Source organism: Hirundo rustica, chromosome 4 (genome assembly GCF_015227805.2).
Source record: "Hirundo rustica isolate bHirRus1 chromosome 4, bHirRus1.pri.v3, whole genome shotgun sequence".
NCBI lineage: Eukaryota > Metazoa > Chordata > Aves > Passeriformes > Hirundinidae > Hirundo > Hirundo rustica.
The window spans coordinates 34,114,785-34,128,967 of NC_053453.1; the positions used below are offsets into that span (position 1 = coordinate 34,114,785).

Consider the following 14,183-nt stretch of genomic DNA (forward strand, 5'->3'; position numbering starts at 1 on the left):
CCACTGTTGATAACATGTACCCTGGTTCCAGTCTGAAAATTCTCTAGATGGATTTTTTTCAGGCCCATGAGGCGTATTTGTGAAAGGGAGTTGGTTTTGCAAGTAGCTGAAATGGCTGGGATACCTTTTGAAGCTCTCATCCCTTCTGCTGATCTACCAGAGAGCTGGTCAAGCTCATTTATTCAGCAGAAAAGCGCTTTCTTTTTCTGGTGAGGGTAGTGTATGGGATGAACAAAAGACCTCTCTTCTAGCAGCAGGGTGTGTTTTGGGCAGCCCAAAGAGTCCTCCTGAAACATGTTTGAAGTCTCTCACTGTGTCACATACTTTTCTATGATTCTGAATAGCTCTTGCAACTTTCTTCTGAATTCTCATAAATTTTCTGTGATCTCTTGAAATATGGATACTGGAAGCAGACTGTTTTTTTCTTGGACTAGTGCTACACACCTTTAATAAAAAAAAAAATCTTTAATTCTGTCACAGAAAATGACATCAACTTCACTGCAAGGTTGTCTCTTGCCCTTTCCTGTGAGCTAAGATTCAGTAACGTTTGAAAAGGAAGAGCTTCTGACTGCTGCTCCCTTCCGTATTTTGATGGGTAACTCAGCTGGGAAAGCTCTGCTAAACTGGGAAAAGCACTGGAAAAAGCATCTCAAATCAAACAGCTTGAGATGGCTCTGAGTCTGGGACAGTCTCCAGGGCTTGACTAACACCACTGGCCCAGAACAGCCTGAAAGTCAAATAAACCTCCACACATACAGCAGAAGTTACTTCTAGGCTCCAAATACATCCTGTAAGAGAGCCAAATTACCTTTGTGCCATGGAGTTGTGTTTTGAGATCCGAAGCAGTGGGCAGCAACTTTACAGCTGCAATCCAGTTTCACAGCAAAATCATTTATCTCTAGTAACTTCCCAGATATGAAACAGCAGCGTTGTACCACTGTCTGTTTATAAGGTGAGGAAACCTGAGTGGAGTGTTACACAACAGATGGGAAGATGGCAGTAATAATGAAGTTATAATTACTGTTAATTGCTTGCCAGGTTTTTAAAAGAGTCTCCCCCCACACCCCTGCCAATTTCAAAGGGACATTCACTGTCTTGTCTTTTCAAGACTTTAATTGTGTGATTATGACAAAAAAAGCACACCTCCCAATTAGCCACTTTTCCCATGTAATTACTCCCTCTCTATCTTCTGGAATGAGGAAGGGGTCACGTACAAAAGGAATGTGTTTTGCTAGGAGAGGAAGTGGAGTTAGAAAGAAACACAGGATTCTGCATTCTTCTTTCGATCAAAATGTGTTCAGCAGATCTTTTACCTTAAACTCTTCCAGAACAACCTTTGCTATGGACAATAGAGTATTGCAGCAGTCAGAGCTGTTGTACAATGATATGTTGAGTAATAAACTTAAAAAATGAACAGAAACTGAAATACCTAACTACCTAACTCATTTGCTTCAGAAAATACTGCTGTGTCTCAAGCAGAATAGACTCATCTGAGTGATCAAAACTTATTTCAGTCAAAATACTAACCAACAAACTATTTTCTTATTGTCCTCTAAAAACGCAAAGAAATATCACATCCAAGGCATTCTGCTGGCCGTATTGTTGCAGCTCCTCTTCCTTGTGGTGGTACACAAGGCGGTCAAAAACATTGTAGTACTATTGTACTTTCAGGGACAAGTGCAGAGTTAAACATGGTGTTACTGCAATATCAAATTGTTCATCTAAAAAGACCAGAAGTGGTATATCCTAAACAAATGAAATTCTTGGGGATTTCAGATACTTGGGGTCTATTTGATTGTTTGCTTGTTTGTTCTTTTGTTTATTTGATGTTCCTGTGTTTTAAGACAAATCAAGAAAGGGAAGAATAGTAGAGAGGAAAAACCGAAATCAAATATTTGATGAAAGGCTGGGGGAGCTGGGGTTATTCAGCTTGGAAAAGGCTCCAAGAAGACCTTATTGCAGCCTTTCCATATATAAAGGGGGCTTTTAAGAAAGACAGAAATGCTTTTTACCAGATCCTGTAGTGACAGGAGCCATGGTTTTAAAATTAAAGAGGGTAGGTTTAGAGTGGACACAAAGAAGAAATTCTTGACTATGAGGGTGGTGAGACTCACTTCTAGGTTGCCCAGAGAAGTTGTAGATGCCCCATCCCTGGATGGGCATCCCTGCTCCGGGTCAGGTCGGTTGGGAGCTCTGAACAACCTGGTCTAGTGAAAGGGGGGAGTCGGAACTAGATATTTAAGGTCCTTTCCAACCCAAACCATTCCATGGTTCTACATCATTAAATCACATATTGCAAAGATGTACAGGAACAACTACCAAAACCTTCAGCGACCAACTGCCAAAACCTTCAGTGGTCCCTTTTTCAGCTCCCTGGTGGCAACAAAGATGCACTTCCAGGGGGCAACTACGCACATGTCACTTGGTGTTGCTGCCCACTTTCAAATGCCAACTACTGGGGCCCTCTGGTGTTGGGGAAGTTCCTACTCTCACTGATCACAAAGGCACATAGAAACTCCAAACACACCTCTCCCTAGAAATCCCTTGCATCTCATTTTTAAGTGGATTGCTGTAAGTTGTGACATCTAAACCACTCAGGACCTCTCAACAGTCAAACTAGGTTAACGTTTCAGTCGCGTTTCAAACACAGTTGATGCCTTTTAGGAATAAGCCTTGGAGTTGGAACTATCACTACTGGGTCAGCCTTACACAGGATAAATACAGTGATGCAGTACAGTCAATTCCTTTATTGCTGCTATAGCTGTAAAAGGGGAGAAAACTTTATGCCTTTACACAAAAAGAGTGGCTTAAAAACCACTGAGTGGATTGTGCTGAATGTTCTCTCTGCTTTTTTAACAATGACACCATCTGGGAGATGTATATGTTTGACAATCACTCTCCAGATAGACCAAGGGAGAGGTGATACCCACAGCAGCCACTGAAGGGTGAAATTGCATGCTGAGAGCAGCCATGACCTTAATTAAATGTTCAGACTTTCAGCTGGATTACCCTAATTTTAAGAAAGCCAGAGGCCAGCACACAAGAAGCTCCCATAGTAGCCAAATTTGTCTGATAAAGTCTGGCAAATTGTAGGAGGATTGGGAAAAATTCCAGCCCAGGGTCATGGCAGACTCCGTTTGGGCAAGCCTCCTGCAAATTAGAGATGATGAATAGCACAGAAACATGATGCAGAAGGTATAAACACTCTGGGGCATCCTTTCCAAATATTGCCTGGAGGAAAATTTGTGGAGTCCCACTGGTCCTTGCCTAGAAGTGAGGCTCACTGGGATGTCTGGGCAGGAATGATGCAGTACAAATGCAGCATGCTGATTAAGGGATACCTAATTAAGGGTTGTAAAGTCAAACACTCAGAGCAACGAGAGCCAGTTAGCTCTGCAAGCCCTGCGCAGTGCCCCACTGCCAGCTCCTAGCTGTAAAATCCCCCAAGCATATGCCAGGAAACAAAGTGTTAGAAAGTACTTGTGGGGATGTCCCTCACAAGCATCTGAACTACTTTTGAGCTGTGGTTTGGCCAGACAGGGTATGTGTGTTAAATCCTCTGAAAAAATTCACATTTCCGTGGAAAGATTTCTGCAATGAGGTTGCTCTGTCTTCTGATGAGCTGTGTGGAAAGGGATTAAAATGCAATCTCTGTAAGTAATATGAATTATAGACTACGGTGTTCTAAGTAGAAAATACAGAGTGGGGCTTTTTTTAACTTAAAATTGTAAGGGTTCATTTAAATTGAATTTCAGAAAGCCACAGAGAAAAGAAATAAATCTTCTCAGATCTCCCTGCACCCTTTTCCAAACTTTGCTGTTCTCCTAACCCGTTTGTTCTGTGCCCAGTTCAGCTTTGCACTGTTGCTGAGTGTGGGTGAACTTGCATGGCTGGACTGGGCTGCAGCCCCCAGCCAGCCCCAAGGAGTTTGCAGTCAGCCATGCTCCCGCAGAAGCTGGGTGCTGGGAGCCGTTGAGGGACCAGTCTGTGGCTCAGCAGCCAGCCTGCCAAAGAGAGGCAAGAAAAAAATAAACAGCAACTGGGACACATTTCGCCTGAGAAATTTTTTTTAATTAGATCCTTTTCTGTTTAAAGCATCACGTGAGCAAATCTTGCTGGCTCATTTTAGAGCTGGAGAGGGTGTCACTGGTTTAATCAGGTTTGGCTATTTCCTGGGTAATCATAGCACCTCATCACCTCACTGAACACAAAGTTGTATTCACACTGAAAGATTTGTGAGATTTAATAGGATTTAATCCCTGTAACTGATGAGAGCACTTTCGACTGATGCAGTTCCTCTATGCTAGAGCTGAAATGACTGCAAGAACTGGAGCTGCCATGGAGTCGTGCCTCTGAGCGATGCCTTGACACCCACTCACACACTGCCCCTGCCCCAGTGCCGTGCTGTGGGCAGTGCAGGCACCGGGGGAATCCTGGCATAACTTCAGGCCATTTCAGACAGATCCCTCTCTGCTGCTGCCAGATCTCCCCTCACTAACTGCAAGTAGGAATTTTTTCCGCAGTAGGCAATTCCAGTAGAACAGGTGATGTGGACAAGTGAGAGGAGAGGAAAGGAAAGGTAACAAATCTGTCCAGCAGAAACAAAGCTGACATTTTTGAATTAATAGCAGTAAGTCTGGCCAAAGCTTTGAGTCTGGCTTTCAGAGTTTGACTCTTACAGGCAGCGAGTCATCTGGAACAATTTTGAAATTTTTTCTTTGTAATTTTTTTCCTTAATATTCCTTGAACTGCAGCTGAAGCTGGAATAAGAACAACTGGACCATTCAGTCACACCACATGGAGAAATCTTGCTGAGTCCCAGCAGCCAGTGCTGCCTCCTGTCAGAAAGACCCCGTGAGCAGCACGCGGTGCCTGCAGAGGTGCTGGGCCCTGCTGCCCCCGATACCTCTGCCCTGCAGGTGGTACCAGCACAGGCTCCAATTCGTGCTTAGCATGAACAAGAAAAGGCCACAATTCTCTCCAGCTCACCAACAGTCAGATGAAGACGTGAAGAGGCACTGAAAGAGGTATGTTTGAAATCCAGTGGCATAGACAGAGCCAACCTAAAATGCAAATTAAAAAACAAAACAAAACAAAACAAAAAACAAACAAAAAAACCCCCTCAAAAATGGCAGTTTGCCCTTAGGATGTCTGTTTCTGCTTTCGTGTGCCTTGTGCTTTTGTCCTTTGAACTGTTGTGCACACCTGGACATAGAAGAATGCCAATATTAGACACCCAAATTATCATGTACCATTAGAAACCCTTTGTAAAGCTATATTTTTGCCAGTTGTTCAAATTAAGATTTCTTCAGTAGAGCTATAGTGATTTAACATTTTAGGTTCTACTACTCACCTTTCAGCTGCCGCTCACAAATGCAATGTTTGGCATCTTGCTCTGGATAACTACGAACATTCCAAATATCATTGAAAAGGCAGTTTCTGCCTGACCTATTGTAGTGGATTGGTATTTTGACTTTTTTTTTCTATTTGTAAATAATTTTCTTCTCTGGCACTTTTTTTTTCCTCATATGTATGTCCTGTCCAGTGACAGAGTGTGATAAATTCTGTAGTTTATTTTCAAATGGCAAAATTGCTTCTAATTTCCAACCGGACTTTTTCTGGAAAATCCATGTCTTCTTTTAGCATTCTCAGTTATCATAGAGTTTTAACTCAAAACTCTGATGTCAAGGACTGTCTCTTACACAGGAAACTTTGTGCTCAGACTAGAAAAGCCATGGAAATTTTGTGTAGACAATTGATGTTATTTTAGAAACAGAGTTGTGGTACAGTGTGCACTTTGAGGGCTATTTTTTCCTTTTGTAGCCTTTCTGATAATAGGCTTCTCGTGATTAATGATATTTCCAAAAATCAGTGGTGAAACTCTGAAAACAAAACACCATTAAGTGTCTTTAGGGCAAGTAGCAAAATATTTACTCTGTATAAAAGAATACACTTGCTATTTTTAAGGAAGTACTTTCTAAGCAATTGAGAGGAACAGAAAAATTTAGCCAAGATATCTGAGGAATTTTGAGTAAGAATTTTCTGTGCTTTTTACTGTATTGTGTGACAAACCACCTAATATTTGCTACAGGAAGAATAAAAAACAGCCAAATGTGACATTCATGTTTGTGCACAGCTCCTCAGGCATCCCTGGACATAAAGAACAGTACACATTTAATCTCAACCTAATATTAATCTCTTCCTTTCATCACTTTTAAGAGAAATATCAAAACCATCCTTCATTAACAGCTCCCCCAGGTTTTCATCACCTAAGTGTTTTCTCCTCTGCCTCAGGAGAGGAGGCAGAACTTTCCATCTTTTTTTAATCTGAATGGGGTGCTTTTGGGACAGCACTGACGCGGGCAGAGGCTGAGCACTTTTCCTGCCCACATCTCCTCTTTCTGGTATTGGAAAAGGGAAAAGCCCAGCTCTAATGCTTCCAACTATATGCTATTTATTTTTTTATTTGTCTCCCAGATAGTAAGATGGGCAGAAATACAGTTCAGCAAGGGTCAGTAATAATTCATTGGATATTTACTGTTCTTCACTGCAGACAGAAACCACGTTTCCTGCTTCCAAGCCACATCAAATCACAAATCACGTAGCCCTTGACTGTTGCAAGAAGCAGCACCCAAACTTTCTACAGTCTGATCACAAAACGACACAGGACCATCACCCTTGAACAGGAAACGTGGCCAGGGCTGGACTGTTATCTACTTGGGCAGAAGCTGTGAGAAGACTATTCCAAGTACCTGTGGCACCACGAGCTGGGCACACCAACGTGGCTGACTGGCGGTGCTGGGGGAAAGGAGGACGTGGTGGAGGACAAGTACAGGGAGTGAAACACGCAGCCTTCCATGTTATACCCTCCTTGGCAAAGGCACAAGAAGTTGCTCTTCTGAAATATTTTTAAGAACTGCGGGGCTAAAAGCAGTCACAGGGAAACCAACCCCACTGTGCTGCTGTGTTATGAGGGTGCTCTAGAAAAGCCATGGTCCCAACCCGGTGCTGATGAGACCGCAGGAGGCCACACAGAGCAGTACTCAAAAAACTAAAGCAGCATCTTTATTTTATACATAAGCATCAGTATAAAAAGTTTATTACATAAGAGCTGTTCTGTTTAAAATATATTATATTGCTTCAAGCTGATGCAGAAACTTCATACATTATAGCTCTACTTTGTTTACAATATATTATGTTGGTTAAATGGCAGCACTGTAGTTTCTTTGTAATACACAAAACTGTAAAATGAAAAATAACATTGAATTGAGTTTCAGTTTTTAAATTAAGTAACTTATTTATTTATTTGTTTGTTTGTTTTTCTTAGGGAAAATTCTAAGTACGTGATTTGTAAAAGTTTGCAAAATGCATCTTTCTTTTGTCTTAGGCAGATTACAATCTGTAGTCACTGAAATAATTCAGGATTGGCATCTACAGGGTTTTCTGCTTGAATATTGTTACTTAATTTGTGGACAATATTTGCAGCTATATAACCAAAAAAGGAAGTTTAAAGGTAACTGAAGTATAGTACAAAACACCATCCAAAGCACTGAGAGAAGAAGCCTATATAATCATGCTAGAGAAGTATTTATAAAACTTAAAAGGAATAGTAAGTGTCAGTTCAATGGTTTATAATGAAGCTAATAAAATTCCAGCCGGTAATCTTAACTGTAATGAACAGCATTTTAACATTCAATCCACGAGAGGTTAATGAAGGCTGTGAACTTTGTGTAACACGAACCATTTCAGATGTTGGAGTTCACCAGATATAATTGGATTCGGGTGGACCATGCTTCTCCTCGGCACTTTTCGGCAAAGGCGTGTGCTGCCTGTGCTTGCTGCCTGCTGGCCTCAGGGCGCTCAGGCCGCTGGCTCCGTACCCTGGAAAATTATCCAGTTCAAGAAAAAAGAATCCACAGAACTGGACCCGCGATCCACAGCTAATATTTCAAGTGGAAATTATCTTGCCCATTTGAACAAAGGATTTTGCTTTGCCTTACAAAAGTGTTCATGGGTCTGTTACCCCTCAGGATGAATGAAGTCCTGCCAGAGAGAAAGATGCTTGGCCTGGCCAGGGAGCCCAGGGACCTCAGCACAGTCAGGCATTCACTCAGCCTGGGGTTCACATGTGTAACACCCACACCAGGTGGGTTACAGTCATGATGATCTGCCAGCAAAAGGCTCTAGAATAGGGTGTAAGCAACCCCCTGTGCAGAATCTGCACCAGCTACCTGAGCTGGGCTTTGGTTTATGGCTGAATGCAAAGAAAGAGAACACCAGTGACCATAAACACCCTCGGGGGGGGGGTGGGTGTGTGGTGTGGTGGAGAGAGCGGGAAATGCCATCTGAAACAGGCTTACTAGAGCTGCTTTGTTGTGGAAAATGAAAGTGAACAATAAAAATGGAATCCAAAGTATTATGTTGTAATTCTTTATAGGTTCATTTACCCATCTCATTACTTAAAGCTCATAGAAATGACTTTGAAAAACTGAGTCCTCTGTTTAATTTTTTTATCACTTTTTTTTGAGAAACCAACTTTACCAAAGAGCCCTTCATTTGATGGAATATGAAACAAGTAAACAAGTCTCTCAAGTTAATTATTAATCTCCTCTCAAGATCCAGTGATGTTTGGTTTCAGTTGAAAAGAGTGAATTGCAGTGCCTGCACATTAATGGACACTTAAAATGAGGGTGATTTTTGCCCAAATGTCCATTTCACAGTTTCTTTGCTGAATACAAAAAGAGTTTTGCAGTACTAAACACAGCAGAACTGTACCCGAACTCCAAGTAATGAAGGATTCAAAACCTTGGAGTTTACAATAATGTGAGACTACTGACTTCTCATCACCAGGCAGGTATGAGCTTTGGTTTTGTTGTACAGGTAATTAGTTCTTTGATGATGGTCACCTAAAATATGTATTTGTTTTCATTTGCTATCTGAGTTCTTTACAGGAAGAGTATAACACGAAGAAAAAGTTCATACCAAACTTATGAACTGTAGTTTAAGTTGGTTCATTTCCTTATATTTTTGTCTAACCCTAACTTATATTAATGGTATTTCTCCTTCAGACAATAGCATGAATACTTAAACACAAATCCATTAGGTAATAACAGAAAAGTGGACTTCTAATTTTCACAGCAAACCTAATTTTTACAGCAAAATCCATCTTAGTTGGACAATATGCAGTTTTTAATGAAACTACTATATTCTAATACATTTTGATGTGACAAAAATCAGATGCATCAACAGGTTTTAATAAAAGTGAACATTCAGTTGACGCTGCAATGTAAGGTTCACATTCCTTACTGCTGATTGGTTTTGTAGCTGCAAAATTTTTCAACTATTTTATTACTGACACCTAAAACACAGCATGTGAATTGGTAGCCAACAGTGATAAACGTTAGTATTTTTGGGAGAATATAAAGATTGTATATTGAGGATCTGCTGTTATAGGACTGTTGCATGTGAAACATTAAATCTGAAGTTCTTACTGGATATATCCAATTGTATTTCAAACAATCATACAGTACCATTTTAAGTCCAGTGAAATTAACAGTTGTTACAATAGATGGTAAATGGATCAAAAAAAACAACAGAAATTAATTCTGAGAACTTTGCTTAGGGGCAATGTATTTTGTATGCTGTGGAACACAGGTGGGAAGAGGAGAAGAAAACTGTGAAGTTTCTAAGAACAGATATTCTAAAGGCAATTTTATTTTTTCCGAGTTTCAATCAGCTTTAAAACCTGTCAGAGTTTTACTTTTGAAAACACCTACTCAGCATTTAAAAACTAGCCAATATTACTGAGGAGCATTGAAGGAATTGGATCCCTTCCATACTACGGTTGGAAGATGTGTAAGGTCCTCCTCTGATGGATACCAGATTTTGGAATTTCTAATACAACAATGATCTTGATAAAACACTTTCAAATTATTGTGAGTTTTTTTAAGTAGGTAAAATTATGGACTATTGAAAACCTTTGTTTTATTGCTTGGATTAAAGATTAGAGAAAAATGAGTGCAGTGTCATTACTGATGCTGGAAAGGCTCTTGAGGCAGTCCTTTCTGTATAGCACTGGGTGTGTAAGACCTAAGATATGACTCTCAGGGTTTGTTTCTCACTTACTTTTATTGCAGTGTCTCCCATGCCAGCCTTCTTTGCACTGGCATTTGTTGGGCTCCACACAGGTGCCGTACAGGCCACAGCTGGGTTCACAAACAGCTGTAAAAAAGTAAATACACACGCCTGACCTCTTGACATTTCATCCAGAGACAGTCACACATTTGCTTTCCCTGCTGTTTGATGTGATGGGTTGGTCCTGGCACAAGCTGGGGCTCTCAAAGTGAATCTGTGCCTTTTCACTGAGTGCAGTCAGAGCCCTGAAACAGTCTGCACTCATCTCTTTACCTGCCAGGTCTGTCTCAGCCTCTGGCAAGACAATCAGGTTGTACAGCAGAGATGAGCATCCACCAGAACCAGTGGGAGAAGGAGAGTAGTCCCCAGCATCCCACTCACAAAGTGTTCTCACTGTACTTTACCATGGCAAAGTATTGACATTTCAGTAAACATTTCTCTATTACTAATCTGCTATTGCTGAGCTGTCACACTGCTGTTTTACAGAAACTCAAGAGTACAGAAGAGACTCTGAGGAGACATCTGTAAAAAAACATTTCTGGTTTTGTAATACACCTTAAGTCTGGTGTATGATGTATGTCCAGAAACTAAAGCAACTTGAATTACTTTGACAACAAACAATTAGTACTGACATTAAGTAAAGAAGATATTGCACAGCGAGTTCGATGTTCCCACAAGGACTGGATGGAGTGGCTTTGGTACTTACGCTTTGAACACAGGTCTCCCTGGTAGCCTTTGGAGCACTTGCATTTATTCTTACCAGTACATTTGCCTCCATTTCGACAGGGTTGATGGCATTTACCTAGAGATTGAAAACACAGAAACAATGGTCTTAGTCCCCTGTGCCTACTGGGGACAAGTGTCTGACAAGCTTGCCTTGTACCTGAAAACTTGTCAGATGTTAATGTGCACTATGGATCCTTCAGGAAAGACTCTGCTGCAAGACTGTGCTTCCAATTTATAAGCGTTCTTCTCCTTTGAAAATATGACAATAATTTGGCATGGCCAAAGCCTGTGTGACCTTGCAGCTTTTGCCCAGGTTTGTGCTGCTGTGACTCTGCAGAATCCCCCACATGACTTGTCACTATTGACTCCTGCTCTCCTCACCCTTCACAGGGGAGGCAGCACTGGCCAGATGATACGGTTCCAAAGAGTGGGATCCAAACCTGAGGGGCCCCAGCAGAAAAAAATCTAGTGACATCTGAGAGCAGTAAGATACTCAGGAGATAACAGGTACAGCTGCTACTTGCAGACAGTAAATATATTGGCTGGGCCCATCAGCTTGTAGCACAGGCTGGGGAGCACCATGCTGCTGTGGATGGTGCAATGAGGGATGTTCCACACAGTAGCTCAGAAACTAAGGGCTCATTAAAATTACATGCCCTTCTTTCCTGTTTGCAAAGAACAGAGCAACTTTGCTAACAGTAATTGGAACTGGCAGACATTTTTCCAGGCTCTTGTTCTGGAAATTACTTTCCTTCACAGACTTTGCCAAAGGCATAGGCTGGGTCTGGTGTCTGTCTTGTTTGGCCCTGATCACCTGGGACTGAGGAGGCCCTCACTGGTGGAGGAGAACCATGCTCAATTTCTTTCTTTCATGCTGGGAATGACACTCCAGGGACCTTCCTCAAACTTAACGTCCAATGTCCCATCATCAGACTGCCTGTACCTTGTTAGAATTTGTCTGCATTACTGAATTAATTAAATCTTTACTCATCTCTAGGAAGGAAAGCACAGTGCCCATGAGCTCAGTCACTCCCAGGCTGAGGGAGGCTCACTGTCACCTGCCTGGGCACTCTTAGGCCACCAGGAACCACACCCTCACTTTCCTGCCACCTTGGTGCCCATATGTACCAGTGCAGCTTTTCTCATTGTTGTCCAAAACCATTTTTTGTCTTTTCTAATGCCACTACACTTCCTAGATTCTTCAGAAAAGAGGGGAAAAAAGGCACTCTTCCTAGATATAACACTAATATCTACCTGAATCTGTGACCAAACAAAAACTGGAGCCTGGAGCAGAAAACTTCTTTTCCCTTTCCCTTTCTCTTTCCCTTTCTCTTTTCCCTTTCCCTTTTTTCTTTTTTTTTTTCTAAGAAAGGTATTAACTGATGCCTGCATGTCATAGGTTAAGTATCAACACTGGCTTGCTGTGCTGAAAACCAAATTTCATGATCACAGACCGCCCTCTTGGGAGCTCAATGTCACAGGCAGCACCTGCTTAGCCCTCAGCCCCTGCAGACCTTTGTGATACACGTGTGGATTGTCAATATAAAGGAAACACTCATTCCTATTTTATATAATTATTTTAATAACCCTGAAACAAGTTTCATAAGCAGCTGATGGAACCAACTCTGCTAAGGAGAGTTTTCTGTAAAAGTACAGTTTCTCTGCAGGAGCCTCTGGGGAGGGAAACCTTAGGCATTCTAATTTGTAAACATCTGCATCCCAAGTAATTAACAACTGGACAGAGCCATGCTAAAGAAATCAATGAATTTTCCTAGTTCTTCAAGTAAATCTAGAGGATATGGGTCAAGAGATGTGACGCCAACTTCCTTCGAGTTGCAACAGGCAAGCATTGGCTCAGCACAGCTCAATTAATTTTGGCCTAAGATATTGTCATAGGATGAAGGAAAGAGTAATAAACTCTCTCTGTTATTGACTGAGAAATGGAAAAAGCAACAAAATAGCTGGTGAAAAGTAGGGGAGGAATCAAAAGCAAAAAAAAACCTCTCTGGATTCAAAGTGAAACACTAATTAGAGACAATGCATACCTATAACTAGAAAAAAAGATCTGGAAGACTGTGAATGCTTCTTAGTGTTTTAGACTGGGTTCAGTACACTTCCCAGGAGTCTTACAGAGGGATTCAGTTATTACACAAGCACTGAAAACCTATACCCAATGTTAAAACAAAAACAACAACGAAACCTTGCAATTTTCAGAAGATGGCTTTCTGCCTGTTGAAAAGTTCCCCCCCCCCCCCCCCCCCCTTATTATTTTAAGAATCCCATGACTGAATGTAGCTGGCCCAGGATCTAAGAAAATGGACTGGGTTGTGTTTCTGGTCTGGTATTTCTAGGCCTTGTCTAGATTTCTTGCAATCTTCTACTGCTGTGCTGGTGCAGTGCCCAGATGTGATGACAGCTGTCAATCACAGTCTAACAATTGCAGTCCTAGCTGTACAAGAGCCAGAGTAAGTGCATAGCTTTCCTTGCTCTCACTGACATTGTCCCAGTTTAGGTCTTAGCATACCATGATCCTGAATTTGCTTTTTCTTCTTTTGTACAGAAACTATTTTACTGCCCATATTTTAATTGATTTGATTTTCACAGGTAAGCCTTTCCAGGAAGTCAGACCAGTTGCACTTATCCCAAGCAGCAGTAGACAAACATGAGCTTCAGCTCTACAGACAGATCAATTAAATGTACTGCCCTTAATTATACATGCTGCAATAACAGTGCTGTTCAATAAGTAAGAATTCTCCTCAAAAACCCACCACCAAACATAAAATACATGTTTCTCTCTTTGATTTACACCTTAGTCTTCATCTGAAAAATGTCAGCAATGTTGACATTTTGGGGACTGAAGAAAGAAATGGGGTTCTGCCAAGTAGTCAAATTTGAACTTGATATAAGCAAAGGTAAATCCAGTGAAAACCCACACTGTTGTTCTTGTGGCATAGGATCTGAATTTATATAAATGGGCAAACTTTATTAATTCCAAAACAATAAAGCTTTGTTGCTTCTTTCCCCCTAAAATTTTAATGATATAAAAAGGAGTTGCAAAATGCTTCGCACTGCATAGAGACATGGTGAAACCTTTACATACACCTATTCTTAATCTACACATAAAGACTGAGCAAAACATAGATCTTACTATATCTGTGTACTTTCTCTGCACAGCAATTCACTTTTTGTTGTGCATTGGCTGACAGAAAGTTAAGAGTTTACTTCCATGTGTTTCTAAAGTGATAAAAATGTCCTAATTGTGAGAAGAGCTTGTTTCTACTGACGTATATTAAAAAAATCAGCATTTACATATCCTAGGCCAA

At 41.1% G+C, this 14,183-nt stretch overlaps 1 protein-coding gene across 1 annotated transcript in view; it reads right to left on the minus strand.

Moving 5' to 3' along the window:
- Window positions 1–7,043: 7,043 nt before the first annotated feature.
- The window catches only part of WIF1 (WNT inhibitory factor 1), a 39,489-nt gene continuing 32,349 nt past the window's right edge, over window positions 7,044–14,183 (minus strand). Inside the window, exons 8-10 of the mRNA XM_040062426.2 lie at window positions 10,841–10,936; window positions 10,126–10,221; window positions 7,044–7,881 (exon numbers count right to left, since the gene is read on the minus strand). Of these exons, the coding sequence (XP_039918360.1) occupies window positions 7,760–7,881; window positions 10,126–10,221; window positions 10,841–10,936 (314 nt within the window). The 3' untranslated portion in view covers window positions 7,044–7,759. The remainder of the gene's footprint in view (window positions 7,882–10,125; window positions 10,222–10,840; window positions 10,937–14,183) is intronic.